General features: G+C 40.1%; 2 protein-coding genes across 6 annotated transcripts; both read left to right on the top strand.

Annotated features, from left to right (window-relative positions):
- Nucleotides 1–1137: 1137 nt before the first annotated feature.
- Nucleotides 1138–8855, top strand: LOC109864608 (adhesion G protein-coupled receptor E2). Of its 5 annotated transcripts, none has more exons than XR_004204115.1 (13): nt 1142–1312; nt 1426–1464; nt 1916–2047; nt 2147–2278; nt 2775–2903; nt 3029–3066; nt 3213–3329; nt 5113–5275; nt 5751–5873; nt 5998–6164; nt 6307–6471; nt 6806–6920; nt 7410–7521. XR_004204115.1 is itself a non-coding variant. In XM_031797027.1 (12 exons), exons 1-12 carry the CDS (start codon nt 1156–1158, stop codon nt 7566–7568), a joined length of 1521 nt encoding a protein of 506 aa, XP_031652887.1. In that variant the 5' UTR covers nt 1142–1155; the 3' UTR covers nt 7569–8855. The 5 variants fall into 5 exon arrangements, 3 of the variants coding, with proteins under 3 accessions (XP_031652889.1, XP_031652887.1, XP_031652888.1); XR_004204116.1 differs by having other exon boundaries at nt 1144–1312; nt 6307–6465; XM_031797027.1 differs by lacking the exon at nt 6806–6920 and having other exon boundaries at nt 7410–8855.
- Nucleotides 8856–13779: 4924 nt separating this feature from the next.
- Nucleotides 13780–22245, top strand: LOC109864783 (CD97 antigen-like). The gene is made up of 12 exons (XM_031797030.1): nt 13780–13899; nt 14050–14215; nt 15162–15191; nt 17694–17783; nt 18254–18385; nt 18571–18608; nt 18731–18847; nt 18972–19134; nt 19911–20033; nt 20175–20341; nt 20484–20648; nt 21601–22245. The coding sequence occupies exons 1-12, from the start codon at nt 13813–13815 to the stop codon at nt 21757–21759; spliced, it is 1437 nt and encodes a 478-aa protein (XP_031652890.1). The 5' UTR covers nt 13780–13812; the 3' UTR covers nt 21760–22245.
- Nucleotides 22246–22636: the final 391 nt, after the last annotated feature.

The following is a 22636-nucleotide window of genomic DNA, read 5'->3' as shown; positions in this document are numbered from 1 at the left end:
TTGTCATATGCAGAAAAACATATTTGACCACTTGTGTTTGCAAAGTATAAAATATGTTTGTAAAAATGTGAAGGCTTAACCAGAAAACCCCCTTTTTTTATTTGCTAATCATCATTTGTTTTGAGAGTGGTGATATTTATAAGCGTTTTGTGCATATGGAACATTTCTGGGATCTTTTATTTCAGCTCATGAAACATAGGACCAACACTTTACATGTTGCATTTATATTTTTGTTTACTGTACATAACAACATAATGGTAATCATTTATTTGAATGGTAAATCTCTATTGATAAACTGGGTAAATCAACCAAGATATAGCCTAGGCCTATTCATAATTCAGGTGAATGCATATTCAATAGTGTTATTGAGCATGTTTTGGCTGATATCATGAGGCTACAGATGACAAACAATCTGTTTCCCTTCCATTTGGGACTTATTTTATTATACTGATCAATGATATTTGCATAAAAAGACACAACCTCTTCTTTTATGAAAGCGCACGCTGTCTCGTTAAGAGATAATGGCGTCATTCACACACAGGATGGCGGGATGGAGACAGGTTTTTAGTTTTTACTGTATTTTTTACAGTCTATGCGTGGAACATCGTGTCTGACAGTGAAAGCGATAAGAATTGTAACGGAACTATATTTCCAGGGTTGGGGTCAATGAGGAGATGGAAGGAAGTAGGTTACAAGTTTGAATCCGATGAAGCTAGCAACAATGAGGGAGACGATGTGTCGAGGAAGATTGGTGTCGAGTTCATAAGAATGAGCTGTACTCCAGTAGCTCTGGAGATGAACTAGAAGAGAAGGAGGATGAATTACCTGAGGTGGCAGGTGTAGTGAAGGTCTCAGAGTAAATGGAATGGTATAACAAACATGGTTTTCATGGGTTTGATAATATTCCATTCAGTCAATTCCATCCATTACACTCCCTTTCAACAAACCCAACCTTCAATTTTGTTGTGATGCATTATTCACGACCACAATCTCACAAAACTCAGTTAAAGACGGACTTTATGACAAATGATCCTATTTACACTTGGGAGTCAATTTTGACACTGAAGAATACATTTGGACTCATATAGATGCTACATAGGCTGTTTTCTAAATGAGAAGTTGGTTTTTAGGGGCGGTTGCTGTTTAAAGAGAAAGATGTTGCTAGATAAGATGAGCTATTCATACTTCACTGTGTTTACCATATGCATGATGTTACCAAATCATTACTTAGAATTAAAGCCAAGCTGGCATTTGACATTAACTCATCACTTGTCAGAGAGCATGGGAGCAATTATATTTCTCCTGATTCTGGGTCGGTAAATGTTCAGCTTTTTATTTGACCAACATATCATCACTGAGTCTGTTTAAAAGATATATATTATATGTATGTGTGCAGTTCAACCTTTCTTTTGTGTCTTCATTTAGAGCTTCTCAAGGACTATGGTCATGGAGCGCCACAGGAAGGTGGGTCTGAAGCTAAGGGGGTTTTGTTTTATGCTATTTGTGATGATGATGATGAAGACTGAACGTGAAGGTTTTAGACTTAATGTTTGTAAATGATTGTATTGTTAAGTTGATCAGTAATATTCACCTATATCAGTAATTTATACATGGCTCATTTGTTCATTCTCCAGCATTAACCAGACCTTGCTCAAGAACATTAAAACCATCCACTTTAAAGGGGGTCTTTATTCAGAAAACATGTATTTATTTCGACGTAAATATGATCTCTGTCAGAACTTTAAACATTATTTTCCTCTGATGTATAGTGCTTTGAATCAATACTCTTATGGATACCTTGAGTTTGAGAGTGAATCGTATGTAAGCAGGACTAGCCAAAACCAGTGCTTTTAAATGGCCATGTAACGACATTACACGTCTCATAACATTCTTCTGTATATGTGGTGTCATTTAGATATCGACGAGTGTAGTAACAACTCACTCATCTGTGGGGACAATTCAGATTGTTTCAAAACTGAGGGTAGCTACTTCTGTTTGTGTCATCCTGGGTTTGATGACTTTACTGGTGCTGCGCGACAATGCTTGGGTAAGAATTCTGTGTCTTTAGTATCATCCTTATAATCAGAGATTCTCACCCTCATCTCTCCATCTCCATTTCATCCTCACCAAATGCTTTCTCTTTCAGACATAGAGGAGTGTGTTACGTTCCCAAATATTTGTGGGAAATGGGGAACCTGTCTTAATCAGGTGGGTAGCTACCTGTGCACGTGTCCCAATGGATTTAGGAACTCTGGCGACAGACAAACTCCGTGTGTAGGTGAGAGAAACACAATTCTTCTTGAGTCTTCTGACTGTCCCATCCACTGCTGTTTATTTTGACTGACCCATAATATTCTGTTTCAACTGGTATTTACTCCTTGTGTAACAGGCTTCACTGTTCCTGCTTTACTGTCCCTGGCTCAAACTAATTATCCTCTGATTAAGAAACACACATAACTGTCTGCTTGACAACACATTAGCCAGATGCACCATCAAAGGTACCATTTTGGTGATGAAGATGGAAACATTTTAAACTCTCTTACACTTGGACTCAACATTATTTAGATATCAACGAGTTTATAGAAATTCTCCCCGTCTGTGGGGACAATTGAACATGCGTCAACACCGCAGGCTGTTTAAAACTGTGTCTTCCTGGGTTTAGATTAGAGCCTGAGAATATCACTGGTAAAATGTTTGTGTGTGATGTCCTTTCTTGTCATCCCACACTTTCATCCTCTCTCCCTTAATTCACCATCTCTCTCTCCCTCTTTCAGACATTGAAGAGTGCAATAGAGACGGAGTATGTGGAAATGGGGGAATCTGCCAAAACCTGATTGGCAGTTACTGGTGCCAGTGTCCTGCTGGATTTACTAACTTTGGTAAAAACCAAACTAAGTGTGTAGGTGAGAGACAAGCACCATTCCACTTGTCGTCCATGATGTACTCCTTTATCATGCACAGGTCTGTACATTGTGTACTGTAGAAGGGTATTGAGATAACACTGTATGTCTCCATGTTTTAACTTTAGAGCTTATTTGTGACCAGTATGAAACACAGGCTGGACAGGTAAAGCTTTACTTTAGAATGATTACATTATTAATTGGGAAAAGGGTATTCTTCCATGATCTTGAAATGTTGTATGCATTTTCCCACTAATGCACATGCCCCCCCTCCTCCCTCCCTCCCTCCCTCCCTCCCTCCCTCCCTCCCAGACTCTACCAGGCTTTGATCGTTTCTTTTCTCTGTTGAGAAACAACTGTTTGGTGTTGAGCAACTCTACGTTTTCTGGACCTACAAGATCGCTGCCATCTGGAGATATGCTTTTGACAGTAAGTCAACACACATGCAAACGCACACACACTAGAGGTCGACCGATTAATCGGAATGGCCGATTTCAAGTTTTCATAACAATCGGAAATCGATATTTTTTGGACACCGATTTTTTTTTTTACAACTTTATTTATCCGTTATTTAACTAGGCAAGTCAGTTAAGAACACATTGTTATTTTCAATGACGGCCTAGGAACGGTGGGTTAACTCCCTTGTTCAGGGGCAGAACGACAGATTTTTACCTTGTCAGCTTGGGGATTCAATCTTGCAACCTTACAGTTAACTAGTCCAACGCTCTAACCACCTGATTACATTGCACTCCACGAGGAGACTGCGTGTTACACGAATGCAGTAAGAAGCCACGGTAAATTGCTAGCTAGCATTAAACTTATCATGTACAAAACAATAAATCAATCATAATCACTAGTTAACTACACATGGTTGATATTACTAGTTTATCTAGCGTGTCCTGCGTTGCATACTATCGATGCGGTGCGTATTCGCGAAAAAGGACTGTCTTGCTCCAATGTGTACCTAACCATAAACATCAATGCATTTCTTAAAATCAATACACAAGTGTATATTTTTAAACCAGCATATTTAGCTAAAAGAAATCCAGGTTAGCAGGCAATATTAACCAGGTGAAATTGTGTCACTTCTCTCGCGTTCATTACACGCAGTGTATATGCAACAGTTTGGGCCGCCTAATTTGCCAGAATTTTACTTAATTATGACATAACATTGAAGGTTGTGCAATGTAACAGGAATATTTAGACTGATGGATGCCACCCGTTAGATAAAATACGGAACGGTTCCGTATTTCACCTAAAGAATAAACGTCTTGTTTTCGAGATGATAGTTTCCGGATTCGACCATATTAATGACCTAAGGCTCATATTTCTGTGTGTTATTATGTTATAATTAAGTCTATGATTTGATAGAGCAGTCTGACTGAGCGATGGTAGGCACCAGCAGGCTCGTAAGCATTCATTCAAACAGCACTTTCGTGCGTTTTGCCAGCAGCTCGTCGCTGTGCTCCAAGCATTGAGCTGTTTATGACTTCAAGCCTAACAACTCCCGAGATTAGGCTGGTGTAACCAATGTGAAATGGCTAGCTAGTTAGCAGGGTGCACGCTAATAGCGTTTCAAACGTCACTCGCTCTGAGACTTGGAGTAGTTGTTTCTCTTGTTCTGCATGGGTAACGCTGCTTCGAGGGTGGCTGTTGTCGATGTGTTCCTGGTTCGAGCCCAGGTAGGGGCGAGGAGAGGGACGGAAGCTATACTGTTAGACTGGCAATACTAAATTGCCGATAAGAACATCAAATAGTCAAAGGTATATGAAATACAAATCGTATAGAAATAAATTGTTCTATAATTCCTATAATAACTACAACCTAAAACTTCTTACATGTTAAAATGAACCACCAGCTTTCATATGTTCTCATGTTCTGAGCAAGGAACTTAAAAGTTACCTTTTTTTACATGGCACATATTGCACTTTTACTTCTCCAACACTTTGTTTGCATTATTTAAACCAAATTGAATGTTTCATTTTTTTGGGGCTAAATTGATTTTATTGATGTATTATATTAAGTTGAAATAAGTGTTAATTCAGTATTGTTGTAATTGTCATTATTACAAATACATGTTTTTTTTTTTAAATCGGACGATTAATCGGTATCGGCATTTTTGCTCCTCCAATAATCGGTATCGGCATTGAAAAATCATAATCGGTCGACCTCTAACACACATGTACAAAACCCTCATGTCTCTCTTCTCTAGTTACTGGTTAATACCACTGATGTTGTTCAACTGGGCCTCCAGTCCAATGGTCACCATAGTAGCAGTGAAGTGACTAAGTTACTGAAAACGATTGAAATCTCTATCAGACTGATCGCTCCACTGCTGACAGAGAACGTGACCAGGATAGAGACCAACCACACAGGTAATATAAACACACTGAGCACCTTCTGACCACATATTTACAATGGGTTGGCAGGTAGCCTAGTGGTGAGAATGTTGAACCAGTAACCGGAAGTTTGCTGGATTCAATCCCCGAGCTGACAAGGTAAAAATCTGTCCTTCTGCCCCTGAGCAAGGCTGTTAACCCATTGTTCCAAAGACGTGGATGTCGATTTAAGGCAGCTGCCCGCACCTCTCTGATTTAGAGGGGTTGGGTTAAATGCAGAAGATACAATTCAGTTGAACACATTCAGTTGGACCGCTGACTAGGTATCACGCTTTCCCATTTACTTACTACTTCACAGGTACTGCAATCTGAGCACCATACTGACCATAAACGGAGCACTAACGAGCACATTACATTGTGTCAACTTAAAATATAATTAATGCAATACTGTGTTCTTTCAGTAATGGTGATTTCTGCTCTGTGTTGATTTTGTCAATATGTTGAAAAACAGAGGTTGAGATTATGGTGAGGAGAGACAAGACTCCACCTGAAGGACCAGTCAGCCTGACCAATGAGAACACTCAACTTGACACCACCTGGGAGACGGTGGTTGGAGATGACCAGAATTACCCAGGTAGCCACAGTCCTACAGTACCAATCATCTGCTCCAAATATTATTAAAGGCACACATTGAGATATTGTGAGTTGTATATGTTTTTGTATCAGGCCTTATGTTTTCTTGTGTTTTTTATGTGCAGGGTATGCATTTGTCATTCTGCTCAGCCATAAGAATCTGGATAGTCTGAAGGACAGTACTTCTCATCAGAGCCAGCAGCTCATGTCCAGTGCTGTGACAGTTTCCGTTAGCAACTCCAATACAACAAACCTGCACCAACAGGTTAATCTCACCTTCCATCACCTGCAGGTAACACTTGTCTCTACTTAATAGTTTCTGACTGTCAGTAAAACATGTTTTTCATTGATATATTTTCCTTTAAGTCACATTCTTTCCTGAATTTACTGAGTCTAAATGGAATTGACCCCAACCCATATACACTGTGTCCTAGTCCAGTGACGTTGACCCCACCTGTGTTTATTGGTCGGATGAGAATGGACCGGGGGTGTGGTCTGGGAGGGGTTGCACCTTAGTGATGTCAAACTCCAACCAGACTGTGTGCTCCTGCAACCATCTCAGCACATTCGCTGTGCTGAAGGAATTGCAACAGGTAAAGGTGATGAGAACACTAACCAGTTTTCCATCCAACCTTTTTTTTATGCGAGTAAAGTACATGTCGGATGAAAAATGTCATGACAGGCCTGATGGAAACGTACTAAATGTCAAGAAAACAAAATAAGCTAGACAAGGTGGGATTGTGTCGGTAAAAAGAATTATGCAAAACTGTTGCGTGGAAACGTTTTTATGGCCAAATATTGATATAATAACCATGATATGGAAGTAAACTTGGAGTCACACTATGACGTGTGTGGTCCTCCCACTATGACTTGTCGGGAAAGCATGCAGTTTATTAGGCAACAGACTAAGTATGTTTATGTTGAACTTCACAGGGTGGTGAATGTGCATGGTGATGAGTTTGATGCTGCTTTCAAATAGCGCTGTGGGCTTAAGGGCATGTTCCAATACCGGAGTGGGCACATTTGCTATAAAGTGCAAAAAAAAATGGTGAGAAAACCCTCAGTAGAGTTGAAAATGCCATGTAAACCCATTTAACTTGTATTTTTTATTTGGTACATGGACATTTTACCGCAAAGGGTATTTTTATCTGCACTGTGTCATCAAGCACAGCCTTTAATCCGCAACAAGACAATGTGATGGAAACACCTCTCTGGTGGGAAAATGCACATATTGTTTTAATGCTGATTTTAGAGTATTCCCATGTAAATCTGTTGCCAAATGGATGGAAATTTACTGTAGGTAGTGTAGCACATCTGAAGAGGGAGAAAATATATTCCCAGATATGTGTCAGAGACTATCTTTGGCTCATCTTCAAATGTTCATGTTTTAAACTACTAAATGTAAGTGTTTGATTCATTTGTCACATTATTTAGGGGAGTTTGATACTTGTTGAGTGCTTAAGTTAAGTGCTGTTGTTTGATATGTTCATACTGTCTAGATGGTGTGTGTCTGATGCTTGTTATTCCTCTTCGGCAGGGAAGCGGGCAGCTGTCGTTGGTGATGTGGGTGGGTGTTTTCGTGGCACTGACCTGTGTGTTCCTGTCCCTGATCACCACCCTGTGGTGTCGCTTTGTCAGCCGCAAACGCCGTGGAGGACACCGGCTGCAACATGATGTACAACTCCATAGAAAATAAGAGATGGATTTGAACTATTTGTGTTCTAAGAAAAGCTTTACTTGGAATTAATTTGTAACATTGTCTCTTGGCTTGCAAGGACATCCAAATGCCAGCATTTTTTTAAAAAGTAGAATGAAAATGTATCAAACAAACAAAAATATAAGAACACAACTTTATGTTAATAGATATACAATATCTCATGTGTAGAACTCTTATCAGTTCTGGAGTGTAACAGATGAGCTCTCATCTCTATGGCAACATACATAAGTCATATCAGTCTCATAAACATGGTTTGTAATTTGTAGAGATGAGAATACAATGCTGCATTTGTCCAGTATTATGCCACTTGGTTGTTGTTGTAACTGAGTTATTTTAAGTGAAAGTAATATTTTTCCTGTTAATCGACCTACCCTTTGAGCTAACCTAAATCTAGATAATGTAGCCTTTCAATGTATTAGGATGCTTCGACTGTGGAAGGAGATTTCTTCAGGAAAATTATTGATTTCATGGATAAATAGTCCCACCACCACTTCAAGAAAACCCCCAGAAACCCTCTTCATTTGTGTAATCACAAAGACACACTAAATGTTAAGCATTGAAACCCCTTTCCCGTCAATGCTGATAGAGCAAGTGAGAATGTGAAAGTTAAGGGAAATGCTGCTGCAGTAACTTGTCAAATTTGCATAAAGGTCAGACATCTTCAAACGAAATCAAGAGCAAGACATTTTGTAAAGAAAAAGATAAGTAGCCTTGCTTCAGAGTGAAATATGGATTCTAAGTCTGCTTTTGGTAAGGCAGCTGGTTTATGTGGCCCTGTTGATAAGAGTCTATACTGTGCATGTTGGTGTTTTAGATCAATGTGTCTTATGTCTGATCTTGGAGATAGACCCTCTACACTAGAGTCTAATTCAGGGATGGAACTCCTGGACGTGGTCTACGCAAAACTAGACAAATTAACCTGATGTGAATTGCGATGCAAATGGTCTTCTCATGCCACACAGTCAGTTCCTCTTTGTTTTCTACTTAAAATAATACTCTGTTGCTAGTTCTGGGGAAATATTTTACATCCCTGCGCTAACCACATGCGTGAGGTCTCCAAATGATTCTTTAGAACTAAAACCAAGCTGACATGTACCATTAACTCACCAGTTGTCAGACATCATGGGAGCCATTCTATTTCTACTGATTGTGGGTCGGTCAATTTTCTACTTTTTATTTGACCAACACATCATCATTGAAATGTCCTTGTTTTTGAAAGAAAAGCACATTTTTCAGCCATTAAAATAACATCAAATTGATCAGTAATACATTGTAGACATTGTTCATGTTGTAAAAGACTATTGTAGCTGGAAACGGCTTATTTTTAATGGAATATCAACATAGGCGTATAGAGGCACATTTTCAGCAACCACCATTCCTGTGTTGCAATGGCACGTTGTGTTAGCTAATCCAGGTTTATAATTTTTAAAGTCTAATTGTTCAATTTCTCACATGGAATAGCCTTAATTTCTCAGAACAAGAATAGACTGACAAGTTTCAGAAGAAAGTTCTTTGTTCCTGCTCATTTTCAGCCTGTAATCGAACCCACAAATGCTGACGCTCCAGAAACAACTAGTCTAATGGCGGCCAGTTTTATTGCTTCTTTAATCAGGACAACAGTTTTCAGCTGTGTTAACATACTTGCAAAAGAAACGACAGTCCATCATTACTTTAAGACATGAAGGTCAGTCAATGTGGAACATTTCTAGAACTTTGAAAGTTTCTTCAAGTGCAGTCGCAAAAACCATCAAGCGCTATGATGAAACTGGCTCTCATTAGGACTGCCACAGGAAAGGAAGACCCAGAGTTACCTCTGCTGCAGAGGATAAGTTCATTAGAGTTACCACCCTCAGAAATTGCAGCCCGAATAAATGCTTCAGAGAGTTCAAGTAACAGACACATCTCAACATTAACTGTTCAGAGGAGACTGCATGAATCAGGCCTTCATGGTCGAATTGCAGCAAAGAAACCACTACTAAAGGACGCCAATAAGAGGAAGAGACTTGCTTGGGCCAAGAAACACGAGCAATGGTCATTAGACCTGTGAAAATCTGTCCTTTGGTCTGATGAGTCCAAATTTGAGATTTATGGTTCCAACCACCGTGGCTTTGTGAGACGCAGAGCAGATGAACGGATGATCTCCACATGTGTCGTTCCCACCGTGAAGCATGGAGGAGGAGGTATGATGGTGTGGAAGTGCTTTGCTGGTGACACTGTCAGTGATTTATGTACAATTCAAGGCACACTTAAACAGCATGGCTACCACAGCATTCTGCAGCAATACGCCATCCCATCTGGTATGTGCTTAGTGGGACTATCATTTGTTTTTCAACAGGACAATGACCCAAAAACAAACCTCCAGGCTGTGTAAGGGCTATTTGACCAAGAAGGAGAGTGATGGAGTGCTGCATCACATGACCTGGCCTCCACAATCACCTGACCTCAACCCAATTGAGATGGTTTAGGATGAGTTGGACCGCAGAGTGAAGGAAAGCAGTCAACAAGTGGTCAGCATATGTGGGAACTCCAAGACTGCCAGAAAAGCATTCCAGGTAAAGCTGGTTGAGAGAATGCCAAGAGTATGCAAAGCTGTCATCGAGGCAAATGGTGGCTACTTTATAATGTCCAGAATTAAACAGACCCTGTTTAGGAACGTTCAACACTATGTACTGTTTAGTAGTGGGATGTTTTTTCGGAAGATAATCTAGTATTTCTAAATTCACCTCTCATCTCCCTCATGTAGATATAATGAGTGCTTAAATGAGAAGAACATCTGTAGGCTATTCAACTTGTATCAACACCGTTGAAAGCTATTACTGTCAATGCTATTCTGTCTTCAGATCGCTTGGCTTTGAATCATGTGGTGGTCAATATAATCTTATTCAAAGTGTGACTGTGTTAACGTGTGAGGGATTTATCACCCTCTCTTTGTCAAAAAAAATCTTTAATCTTTCCATCTCCACTACTTTTCCCTTTACCACTCCCATTCTCCGTCAGACATAGATGAGTGTGTTGAGAACCAACATTTTTGTGGGGAACGGGGAATCGATCTCAATTAGCTTGGCAGCTACCTGTGCAAGTGTCACACAGGATTCAGTCGCTATGGCAACAGACAAACTCAGTGTGCAGGTGAGAGACACATTTCTTCTTGGGTGCTGTTGTATTGGGTTTACCTTTTACCTTTTGTCTGTCTTCCATGTACAGGCTGACTACTGAACCCCCATAACATTTTATTTACCCAGGCCAAAACCTGATTGGCAGTTACTGGTGCCAGTGTCCTGCTGGATTTACTAACTTTAGCAAAAACCAAATTAAGTGTGTAGGTGAGAGTCAAGCACCATTCCACCTGTTGTCCATGATCTACTCCTTTATCATGCACAGCTATGTACATAGTGTACTGTAGAAGGGTATTGAGATAATATGTCTCCATGTTTTAACTTTAGAGCTTATTTGTGACCAGTATGAAACACAGGCTGGACAGGTAAAGCTTTACTTTAGAATTATTACATTATTAATTGAGAAAAGGTTATTTTTTCTTGATCTTGAATGTTTTATGCATTTTCCCACTAATTTTCCCACTAATGCCCCCCCTCCTCCCTCCCTCCCTCCCTCCCAGACTCTACCAGGCCTTGTTAGTTTATTGTCTCTGTTGAGAAACAACTGTTTGGTGTTGAGCAACTCTATGTTGCCTGGACCTACAAGATCGCTGCCATCTGGAGATATTCTTTTGACAGTAAGTCACCACACAGAAACACACATGCAAACGCACACACACACTAGCGGTCGATCGATTAATCGGAATAGCCGATTAATCAGGGCCGATTTCAAGTTTTCAAAACAATCGGAAATCGGTATTTTTTGGACACCGATTTTTTTACACCTTTTATTTATCCGTTATTTAACTAGGCAAGTCAGTTAAGAACACATTGTTATTTTCAATGACGGCCTAGGAACGGTGGGTTAACTGCCTTGTTCAGGGGCAGAACAACAGATTTTTACCTTGTCAGCTCGGGGATTCAATCTTGCAACCTTACAGTTAACTAGTCCAATGCTCTAACCACCTGATTACATTGCACTCCACGAGGAGCCTGCCTGTTACGCGAATGCAGTAAGAATCCACGGTAAGTTGCTAGCTAGCATTAAACTTATCTTATAAAAAACAATCAATCAATCATAATCACTAGTTAAATACACATGGTTGATGATATTACTAGTTTATCTAGCGTGTCCTGCGTTCCATATAATCGATGTGGTGCGTATTCGCGAAAAAGGACTGTCTTGCTCCAATGTGTACCTAACCATAAACATCAATGCCTTTCTTAAAATCAATACACAAGTATATATTTTTAAACCCGCATATGTAGTTAATATTGCCTGCTAACCTGGCTCGTTGCGAAGTCTGTGAAGACTATTTCTTCCTAACAAAGACAGCCAACTTCACCAAACGGGGGATGATTTAACAAAAGCGCATTTGCAAAAAAAGCACAATCGTTGCACGACTGTACCTAACCATAAACATCAATGCCTTTCTAAAAATCAATACACAGAAGTATACATTTTTAAACCTGCATATTTAGCTAAAAGATATCCAGGTTAGCAGGCGAAATTAACCAGGTGAAATTGTGTCACTTCTCTTGCGTTCATTACACGCAGAGTCAGTGTATATGCAACAGTTTGGGCCGCCTAATTTGCCAGAATTTTACGTAATTATGACATAACATTGAAGGTTGTGGAATGTAACAGGAATATTTAGACTTATGGATGCCACCCGTTAGATAAAATACGGAACGGTTCCGTATTTCACTGAAAGAATAAACGTCTTGTTTTCGAGATGATAGTTCCCGGATTCGACCATATTAATGACCTAAGGCTCGTATTTCTGTGTGTTATTAGGTTATAATTAAGTCTATGATTTGATAGAGCAGTCTGACTGAGCGATGGTAGGCACCAGCAGGCTCGTAAGCATTCATTCAAACAGCACTTTAGTGCGTTTTGCCAGCAGCTCGTCGCTGTGCTTCAAGCATTGAGCTGTTTATGACTTCAAGCCTAACAACTACCGAGATTAGGCTGGTGTAACCAATGTGAAATGGCTAGCTAGTTAGCAGGGTGCGCGCTAATAGCGTTTCAAACGTCACTCGCTCTGAGACTTGGAGTAGTTGTTTCCCTTTCTCTACATGGGTAACGCTGCTTCGAGGGTGGCTGTTGTCGATGTGTTCCTGGTTCGAGCCCGAGAAGGGACGAGGAGAGGGACTTAAGCTATACTGTTACACTGGCAATACTAAAGTGCCTATAAGAACATCCAATAGTCAAAGGTATATGAAATACAAATCGTATAGAGAGAAATTGTGCTATAATTCCTATAATAACTACAACCTAAAACTTCTTACCTGAGAAAATTGAATACTCCTGTTAAAATAAACCACCAGCTTTCATATGTTCTCATGTTTTGAGCAAGGAACTTAAGTTACCTTTTTTACATGGCAGATATTGCACTTTTACTTTCTTCTCCCACACTTTATTTAAACCAAATTGAACATGTTTCATTTTTTTTGGGCTAAATTGATTTTATTGATGTATTATATTAAGTTAAAATAAGTGTTCATTCAGTATTGTTGTAATTGTCATTATTACAAATACATGTTTTTTTTTTTTTATCGGCCGATTAATCAGTATCGGCTTTTTTGGTCCTCCAATAATCGGTATCGGTATTGAAAAATCATAATCGGTCGACCTCTAACACACACGTACAAAACCCTCATGTGTCTCTTCTCTTGTTACTGGTTAATACCACTGATGTTGTTCAACTGGGCCTCCAGTCCAATGGTCACCGTAGTAGCAGTGAAGTGACTAAATTACTGAGAACGATTGAAATCTCTATCAGACTGATCGCTCCACTGTTGACAGAGAACGTGACCAGGATAGAGACCAACCACACAGGTAATATAAACACACTGAGCACATGCTGACCACATATTTACAATGGGTCAGCAGGTATCCTAGTGGTGAGAATGTTGAACCACTAACCGGAAGTTTGCTGGATCCAATCCCCGAGCTGACAAGGTAAAAATCTGTCATTCTGCCCCTGAGCAAGGCAGTTAACCCATTGTTCCATGGGCGACAAAGACGTGGATGTCGATTTAAGGCAGCTGCCCACACCTCTCTGATTCAGAGGGGTTGGGTTAAATGCGGAAGACACAATTCAGTTCACAAGAGCCAGCAGCTCATGTCCAGTGCCACAATGGTGTCCGTTAGCAACTCCAACACAACATACCTGCCACAACAGGTTCATCTCTCCTTCAATCACTTGCAGGTAACACTTGTCTCTAATTAATAGTCTATGACTGTCAGTAAAATATGTTTATATGTTTTTCATTGACATGTTTTACATTAAGTCACATTTTTTTCTAAATTGACTGAGTGGTAATGGAATTGACCCAAACCCATATACACTATGTCCTAGTCCAGTGATGTTGACCCCACCTGTGTTTATTGGCCGGATGAGAATGGACCGGGGGTGTGGTCTGGGAGGGGTTGCACCTTAGTGATTTCGAACTCCACCCACACTAATGTGCTCCTGCAACCATCTCAGCACATTCGCTCTGCTGAAGGGAATCCATCAGGGACAGGTAAAGAGAACACTAACCTGTTTTCCATCTCACCTTTTTATGCGAGTAAAGTACATGTCGTTTAAAAAATGTCATGACAGGCCTGATGGAAACAGAAAATGTTTCGGAAAACTTTCTAATTGTCAAGAAAACAACATACGCTAGACAAGGTGGGATCTTTTTGTGTCTGTAAAAATATTTATGCAAGACATGTCAGTGGAAACGCTTTTAAGGCCAAATATTGATATAATAACCATGATATGGAAGTAAACTTGGAGACACGCTATGACGTGTGTGGTCCTCCCACTATGACTTGTCGGGAAAGCATGTAGTTTATTAGGCAACAGACTAAGTATGTTAATGTTGAACTTCACAGGGTGGTGAATGAGTGATGAGTTTGATACTGCTTTCAAATAGCGCTGTGGGCTTATGGGCAAGTGACAAAACTGGAGTGCGCACACTTGCTATATAAAGCTTTTTTTGTTTGTTGAGAAAACCCTCAGTAGAGTTGAAAATGCCATGTGAACGCCTGTAACTTAATTTTTTATTCGGTACATGTTAATTTAACCGCAAAGGGTATTTTATGTGCACTATGTCATCACGTACAGGCTTTTATTTGTAACAAATCATTTTGATGGAAACACCTCTCTGGTGGGAAAATGAAAATGTTGTTTTAATGCAGATTTTAGAGTATTCCTATGTACATCTTTCGCAAATTGGCTGGAAACCTAGCTAGCGTAGCACATCTGATGGGGGTGAAAACATATTCCAGGATATCTGTGTCAGAGACTATCTTTGGTTCCTCTGGAAAGGTTCATGTTTTAAACTGCTAAATGTGTTTGATGCATTTGTCACATTATTTAGGGGAGTTTGATGCTTGTTGAGTGCTTGAGCGCTGCTGTTGTGTTTGATATGTTCGTATTGTCTAGATGGTGTGTGTCTGAGGTTTGTTATTCCTCATTGGCAGGGAAGCGAGCAGCTGTCGTTGATGATGTGGGTGGGTGTTTTTGTGGCACTGACCTGTGTGTTCCTGTCCCTGATCACCACCCTGTGGTGTCGCTTTGTCAGCCGCAAACGGTCGTGGAGGACACCGGCTGCAACAGGATGTACAGCTACATAGAAAATAAGAGATGGATTTGAAATATTTGTGTTCTAAGAAAAGCTTTACTTGGAATCCATTTGAAAATATTGTCTCTTGGCTTGCAAGGACATCCAATTGCCAGAATTTGTATTTATTTAAGTAGTTTAAAAATGTACCAAACAAACAAAAACACAACTTTTTATTAATAGATATACAATTTTTCATCTATAGAAATCAGTTCTGGACTGTAATAGATGAGGTCTCATCTCTATGGCAACATAAGTATTTTCAGTCTCATAAACATGATTTGTAATTTGTAGAGATGAGAATAGTGGTAAATCCACTCAACGCTGCATTTGTCCAGTATTTTTTTAAATTTGTACCTTTATTTAACTAGGCAAGTCGGCCTAGCAACTGTGGGTCAACTGCCTGTTCAGGGGCAGAACGACAGATTTGTACCTTGTCAGCTCGGTGATTTGAACTTTTCGGTTACAAGTCCAACACTGTAACCACTAGGCTACTCTGCTGCCTCTTTTTAAATTAAAATGTTATGCCACTTGGTTGTTGTTGTAACTGACTTATTTGAAGTGAAAGTAATATTTTTCCTGTTTATTTTACAGTGCTTGAAGGTATTTAAATCCACAAATCATCTTGCTATTATATCCTTCATTCTGACATAAATGTCTAAATATGAGTTGTCCGTTTGCCTCTCAGTAGGTTAGGCCTTTATAACTGCCCACATGGTGTAAACACTTCCAAACGGACTTAAAGGCCCAGTGCACTCAAGAACATGATTTCCTGAGTTTTATGTATATTTAAACACTTTGAGGTTGGAATAAGACTGTGAAATTGTGAACATTATGATAATGCCCTTTTAGTGTAAGAGCTGTTTGAAAATGTCACCCTGTTTAGGTGGGATGAAGTTTTGGCTTGCTGGTGACATCACCAGGCAGTAAATTAGTCAATAGACTAATAAGAAAGAGCGTTCCAAACCTGGGCTGTAATCATAAAAATCCCCCTTTGTGTCTGTAGTAACTAGTGACGACAAGTGCACAGAGAGAAATAGCTTTGTCAAGAAAACTTAGCGTTTTGTGTCAGCCAGACTAGAGAAATGTCTGTGACATCACCAGGCAGTAAATTAGTCAATAGACCAATAAGAAAGAGCGTTCCAAACCTGGGCCGTATCATGAAAATCCCCCACCCCCCCCCAAAAAATAAGCTTTTTGGTCTTAATTTAAGGTTATGGTTAGGCATATGGTTAGGAGAGACATTTTAGAAATAAGCTGTGGCTGTAGTAACTAGTGACGACAAGTGCACAGAGAGAAATAACTTTGTCAAGAAGACTTGGCGTTTTGTGTCAGCCAGACTAGAGAAATGTATGTCTGCCCTGAAACTTACCGTTGATCATCATGAAGGAACATAGTGTGAGTGATATTAATATTGTAAATCTAATGTCTCCCACCATTTGATCATAGTTGCTTCTTCATTTTCCAACAGGCTGTTTTATCACACAAATGCATTTGCCATCATTATCATGACTTTGACATCTCTCATTCTCAATAGGTCTTGAAACTTCTCTCTTCATTGGTTAATCGACCTACCTTTTGAGCTAACATAAATCTAGATAATGTAGCCTTTCAATATATTGGGATGCTTCGGCTATGGAAGGAGACACACTAACACACACACAAAGACACACTAAATGTTAAGCATTGAAACCCCTTTCCCGTCAATGCTGATAGAGCAAGTGAGAATGTGAAAGTTAAGGGAAATGCTGCTGCAGTAACTTGTCAAATTTGCATAAAGGTCAGACATCTTCAAAAGAAATCAAGAGCAATACATTTTGAAAAGAAAAAGATAAGTAGCCTTGCTTCAGAGTGAAATATGGATTCTAAGTCTGCTTTTGGTAAGGCAGCTGGTTTATGTGGCCCTGTTGATAAGAGTCTATACTGTGCATGTTGGTGTTTTAGATCAATGTGTCCTCTTATGTCTGATCTTGGAGATAGACCCTCTACACTAGAGTCTAATTCAGGGATGGAACTCCTGGACGTGGTCTACGCAAAACTAGACAAATTAACCTGATGTGAATTGCGGTGCAAATTGTCTTCTCATGCTACCCAGTCAGTTCCTCTTTGTTCTCGACTTACGAGAAAATGCCGGTGCTAGTTATGGGGAACTATTTTTACTTCCCTGCGCTAACCACATCCGTGAGGTCGCCAAATGATTCTTTAGAACTAAAACCAAGCTGACATGTACCATTAACTCACCAGTTGTCGGACATCATGGGAGCCATTCTATTTCTACTGATTGTGGGTCGGTCAATTTTCAGATTTTTATTTGACCAACACATCCACAAGTCTGTTTAAAATATTTAACATATGCATGTGTGCAGTTCAACTTTTCTTTGTCTTCATTTAGCGCTACTCAAGGACCAAGGAGCAAGAGTTACTAGATGTGCGAATGGCTTTACTCAACCGAATTCCAATCCAGAGTTTATGAATTGTATTGGTAATGATGGAGAATATGGTTATAATTTCCTGCATAGTATTTTGCTTTAGGAATGTGCTTTGATCAGTAATGTTGACCTCTGATAATGTCCAGCATTAAACAGACCCTGTTTAGGAACATTCAACACTATGTACTGTTTAGTAGTGGGATGTTTTTTTCTGAAGATAATCTAGTCTTTTTAAATTCACCTCTTATCTCCCTCATGTAGATATAAATGAGTGCTTAAATGAGAAGAACATCTGTAAAAGCTATTCAACATGCATCAACACCGTTGGATGCGACTACTATATCAATGCTATTTTGGCTTCAGATCGCTTGGCTTTGAATCATGTGGTGGTCAATACAATCTTATTGAAAGTGTGACTGTGTTAACGTGTGAGGGATTATCACCCTCTCTTTGTAAACATACAATCTTTAATCATCTTTCCATCTCCACTACTTCTCCCTTTACCACTCCCTTTCTCTATCAGACATAGATGAGTGTGTTGAGAACCAACATTTTTGTGGGGAACGGGGAATCTGTGTCAATCAGCTGGGCAGCTACCTGTGCAAGTGTCCCACAGGATTCATTAACTACGGCAACAGACAAACTCAGTGTGCAGGTGAGAGACACATTTCCTCTTGGGTGCTGTTGTATTGGGTTTTGTCTAAATACTCTAAGGTGGCTACCTTTTGTCTGTCTTCCATGTACAGGCTGACTGTACTGAAGCACCATAAAAGTCTGTCAGGTTTTATACTGTACATACAATGGTTATTGAGGTAATATGTCTCCATGTTTTTACATTAGAGCTTAATTGTGACCAGTATGAAACACAGCCTGGACAGGTAAGGCTTTACTTTAGAATGATTGATTACATTATTAATTGGGAAAAGGGTATTTTTCCATGATCTTGAAATGTTGTATGCATTTTCCCACTAATGCACATTCCCCCCCTCCTCCTTCCCAGACTCTACCAGGCTTTGATAGTTTCTTGTCTATGTTGAAAAAGAAATGTTTGGTGTTGAACAGCTCTACGTTACCTGGACCGACAAGACTGCTGCCAACTGGAGATGTGCTTTTGACAGTAAGTCACCACACAGAAACACACATGCAAACACAAGAGGTCGGCCCGATGAATCGGTATCAGTATTGGCGTTGAAAAATCGACCTCTAACACACACGTACAAAACCCTTATGTCTCTCTCTAGTTACTGGTTAATACCACTGATGTTGTTCAACTGGGCCTCCAGTCCAATGGTCACCGTAGTAGCAGTGAAGTGACTAAGTTACTGAGGACGATTGAAATCTCATTCAGACTGATCGCTCCACTGCTGACAGAGAACGTGACCAGGATAGAGACCAACCACACCGGTAACATAAACACACTGAGCACACGCTGACCACATATTTACCATTTACTGACCACCTCGCAGGTACCTTTATTGAACACGATGGGAGACAGAGAGCTGGTTTCAAGCGCAGGGCGCAGCAGGTGTTTATTTGTAAGGGACCACAGGAAGCGGCAGATAGTTGGGTCCAGTGGCAGGCAGAAGGTCTTACACAAAAAAATCTAAAAAGGCAACAGTACAGGCAGGGAAAAGACTAGTAACGTCCGGGAGATCAGGCAATAGGTTGATAAGAGGAAATCCCATAGGCTAAAGTACAGGCAGGGAATAGACAAAAGGCATCGTTAGTTTTTGCCTGCCTCACTATCATACACAAGAGGATTAAATTACAGATGCAAAAACAGAGCTCCTAATAGAAGTGTATCACAAAACAAACACCTCACAATGATGAGGTGCAAAGAACTGAACTAAATTGTGCGTGATAATGACATACAGGTGTGTGAACAGGTGATCAGAATTCAGGTGATTGGGATCTGGAGATTGAGCTGCGTTCAGGGGATCTATGTGTTTGAGAGTGTGAGCTGGAAAGTGAGTTGCATTCAGGGGATCAGTTTGGGAGTGTGAGTTGGAAGCAGACGTTACAGTACCACAGGAAGACCACAGTCTGAGCACCATACTGACCATAAACAGAGCACTAACAAGCACATTACATTGTGTCAACTTAAAATATAATTAATGCAATACTGTGTTCTTTCAGTAATGGTGATTTCTGCTCTGTGTTGATTTTGTCAATAAAAACAGAGGTTGAGATTATGGTGAGGAGAGACAAGACTCCACCTAAAGGACCAGTCAGCCTGACCAATGAGAACACTCAACTTGACACCACCTGGGAGACGGTGGTTGGAGATTACCAGAATTACCTAGGTAGCCACAGTCCTACAGTACCATTCATCTGCTCAAAATATGACTAAAGACATACATTGATGGATTCACTTGGGATATTGTGAGTTGTACATGTTCTTGTATCAGGTCTTATGTTTTCTTGTATTGTTTTTTTGTGTGCAGGGTTTGCGTATGTCGTTCTGCTCAGCTATAGGAATCTGGATAGTCTGAAGGACAACACTTCTCATCAGAGCCAGCAGCTCATGTCCAGTGCTGCAACAGTTTCCGTTAGCAACTCCAACACAACATACCTGCCCCAACAGGTTAATCTCACCTTCCATCACCTGCAGGTAACACTTGTCTCTACTTAATAGTTTCTGACTGTCAGTAAAACATGTTTTTCATTGATATATTTTTCATGAAGTCACATTCTTTCCTGAATTTACTGAGTCTAAATGGAATTGACCCCAACCCATATACACTGTGTCCTAGTCCAGTGATGTTGACCCCACCTGTGTTTATTGGTCGGATGAGAATGGACCAGGGGTGTGGTCTGGGAGGGGTTGCACCTTAGTGATTTCGAACTCCACCCACACTGTGTGCTCCTGCAACCATCTCAGCACATTCGCTCTGCTGAAGGGAATCCATCACGGACAGGTAAAGAGAACACTAACCTATTTTCCATCTCACCTTTTTATGCGAGTAAAGTACATGTCGTTTAAAAAATGTCATGACAGGCCTGATGGAAACAGAAAATGTTTCGGAAAACTTTCTAATTGTCAAGAAACCAAAATAAGCTAGACAAGGTGGGATCTTTTTGTGTCTGTAAAAATATTTATGCAAGACATGTCGGTGGAAACGCTTTTAAGGCCAAATATTGATATAATAACCATGATATGGAAGTAAACTTGGAGTCGCACTATGCCGTGTGTGGTCCTCCCACTATGACTTGTCGGGAAAGCATGCAGTTTATTAGGCAACAGATTAAATATGTTTATGTTGAACTTCACAGGGTGGTGAATGTGCATGGTGATGAGTTTGATGCTGCTTTCAAATAGCGCTGTGGGCTTAAGTGCTCGTGACAATACCGGAGTGGGCACATTTGCTATGAAGTTCAAAAAATAATTGTGAGAAAATCCTCAGTAGAGTTGAAAATGCCATGTAAACCCATTTAACTTGCATTTTTTATTCGGTACATGGACATTTTACCGCAAAGGGTATTTTTATCTGCACTATGTCATCAAGCACAGCCTTTAATCCGCAACAAGTCAATGTGATGGAAACACCTCTCTGGTGGGAAAATGCACATATTGTTTTAATGCTGATTTTAGAGTATTCCCATGTAAATCTGTTGCCAAATGGATGGAAATTTACTGTAGGTAGTGTAGCACATCTGAAGAGGGAGAAAATATATTCCCAGATATGTGTGTCATCTTTGGCTCATCTTCAAATGTTCATGTTTTAAACTACTAAATGTAAGTGTTTGATTCATTTGTCACATTATTTAGGGGAGTTTGATACTTGTTGAGTGCTTAAGTTAAGTGCTGTTGTTTGATATGTTCATACTGTCTAGATGGTGTGTCTGATGCTTGTTATTCCTCTTCGGCAGGGAAGCGGGCAGCTGTCGTTGGTGATGTGGGTGGGTGTTTTTGTGGCACTGACCTGTGTGTTCCTGTCCCTGATCACCACCCTGTGGTGTCGCTTTGTCAGCCGCAAACGCCGTGGAGGACACCGGCTGCAACAGGATGTACAGCTACATAGAAAATAAGAGATGGATTTGAACTATTTGTGTTCTAAGAAAAGCTTTACTTGGAATTAATTTGTAACATTGTCTCTTGGCTTGCAAGGACATCCACATGCCAGCATTTTTTTTTTAAATTAAGTATTATAAAAATGTATCAAAAAAACAAAAATATAAGAACACAACTTTATATTAATAGATATACAATATCTCATGTATAGAACTCTTATTAGTTCTAGACTGTAGCATATGAGCTCTTAACTATATGTCAAAATACACGAGTTTTACTTATAATTTGTGTCATGAATTTTCCTAGAATAGTGGTATATCCACCCAACGCTGCATTTGTCCAGTATCAAGCCAGTTTGTTGTTGTTGTAACTATTTTCTGAGAGCTAATCAAGTGAAAATAATATTTGGCCCCGTCATTCAATCATCTTGCAATATTTTGCTCCAATCTGATTCAAATATTGGTCCCTTTCTTCCGCAATAAAGCTATACCATACTGAAAGTACAATGTATTTTACTATTGCTCTACCAAAACATATATTTTTGTTGCCTGCCCACATGTTGTAAAGACTTCCAAACACCCAAACTGACTTAAACCAGAAAGTGCCCTAACAAGAGCCAATGAAATACAACAACCCTCCAGACAAAGTGGGCTGTGATTGTTCAAAATCCCGATCCCAGTGCCTTCCTGCTAGCCACCGCTGGTTGATGGCCTTAGTGCTGGCACGCAGTTGTTGCAGCCTCCGCTGCAGGGCTTTGGGGAGCTTGCCTCCCTTGGATGGGATCTCCTTCAGCCTCTGCTTGGGGGGGTTTGTGAGGCGGAAGTCACAGATGGTGGGGTAGTGGTTGTACATCACACGTATGTGTTATAGCCCTTGGCACTCACCGTGACCTCG

The sequence above is a fragment of the Oncorhynchus kisutch genome, linkage group LG19 (assembly GCF_002021735.2).
Source record: "Oncorhynchus kisutch isolate 150728-3 linkage group LG19, Okis_V2, whole genome shotgun sequence".
NCBI lineage: Eukaryota > Metazoa > Chordata > Actinopteri > Salmoniformes > Salmonidae > Oncorhynchus > Oncorhynchus kisutch.
The sequence above is the reverse complement of the archived record's forward strand: the minus strand, read 5'-3'. Positions and strand labels throughout refer to the sequence as shown.

Excerpts from the sequence above, each read along its gene's own strand:
- LOC109864608 (XM_031797027.1), top strand. The coding sequence starts at position 1,156 with ATGTTGCTAGATAAGATGAGCTATTCATACTTCACTGTGTTTACCATA. Across the intron at positions 1,313-1,425 it reads TATATTTCTCCTGATTCTGG|AGCTTCTCAAGGACTATGGT; the intron begins GTCGGTAAATGT and ends GTCTTCATTTAG. Across the intron at positions 3,330-5,112 it reads CTGGAGATATGCTTTTGACA|TTACTGGTTAATACCACTGA; the intron begins GTAAGTCAACAC and ends TCTCTTCTCTAG.
- LOC109864783 (XM_031797030.1), top strand. The coding sequence starts at position 13,813 with ATGTCCAGTGCCACAATGGTGTCCGTTAGCAACTCCAACACAACATAC. Across the intron at positions 13,900-14,049 it reads TCTCCTTCAATCACTTGCAG|TCCAGTGATGTTGACCCCAC; the intron begins GTAACACTTGTC and ends ACTATGTCCTAG. Across the intron at positions 20,649-21,600 it reads AGGGAATCCATCACGGACAG|GGAAGCGGGCAGCTGTCGTT; the intron begins GTAAAGAGAACA and ends CCTCTTCGGCAG.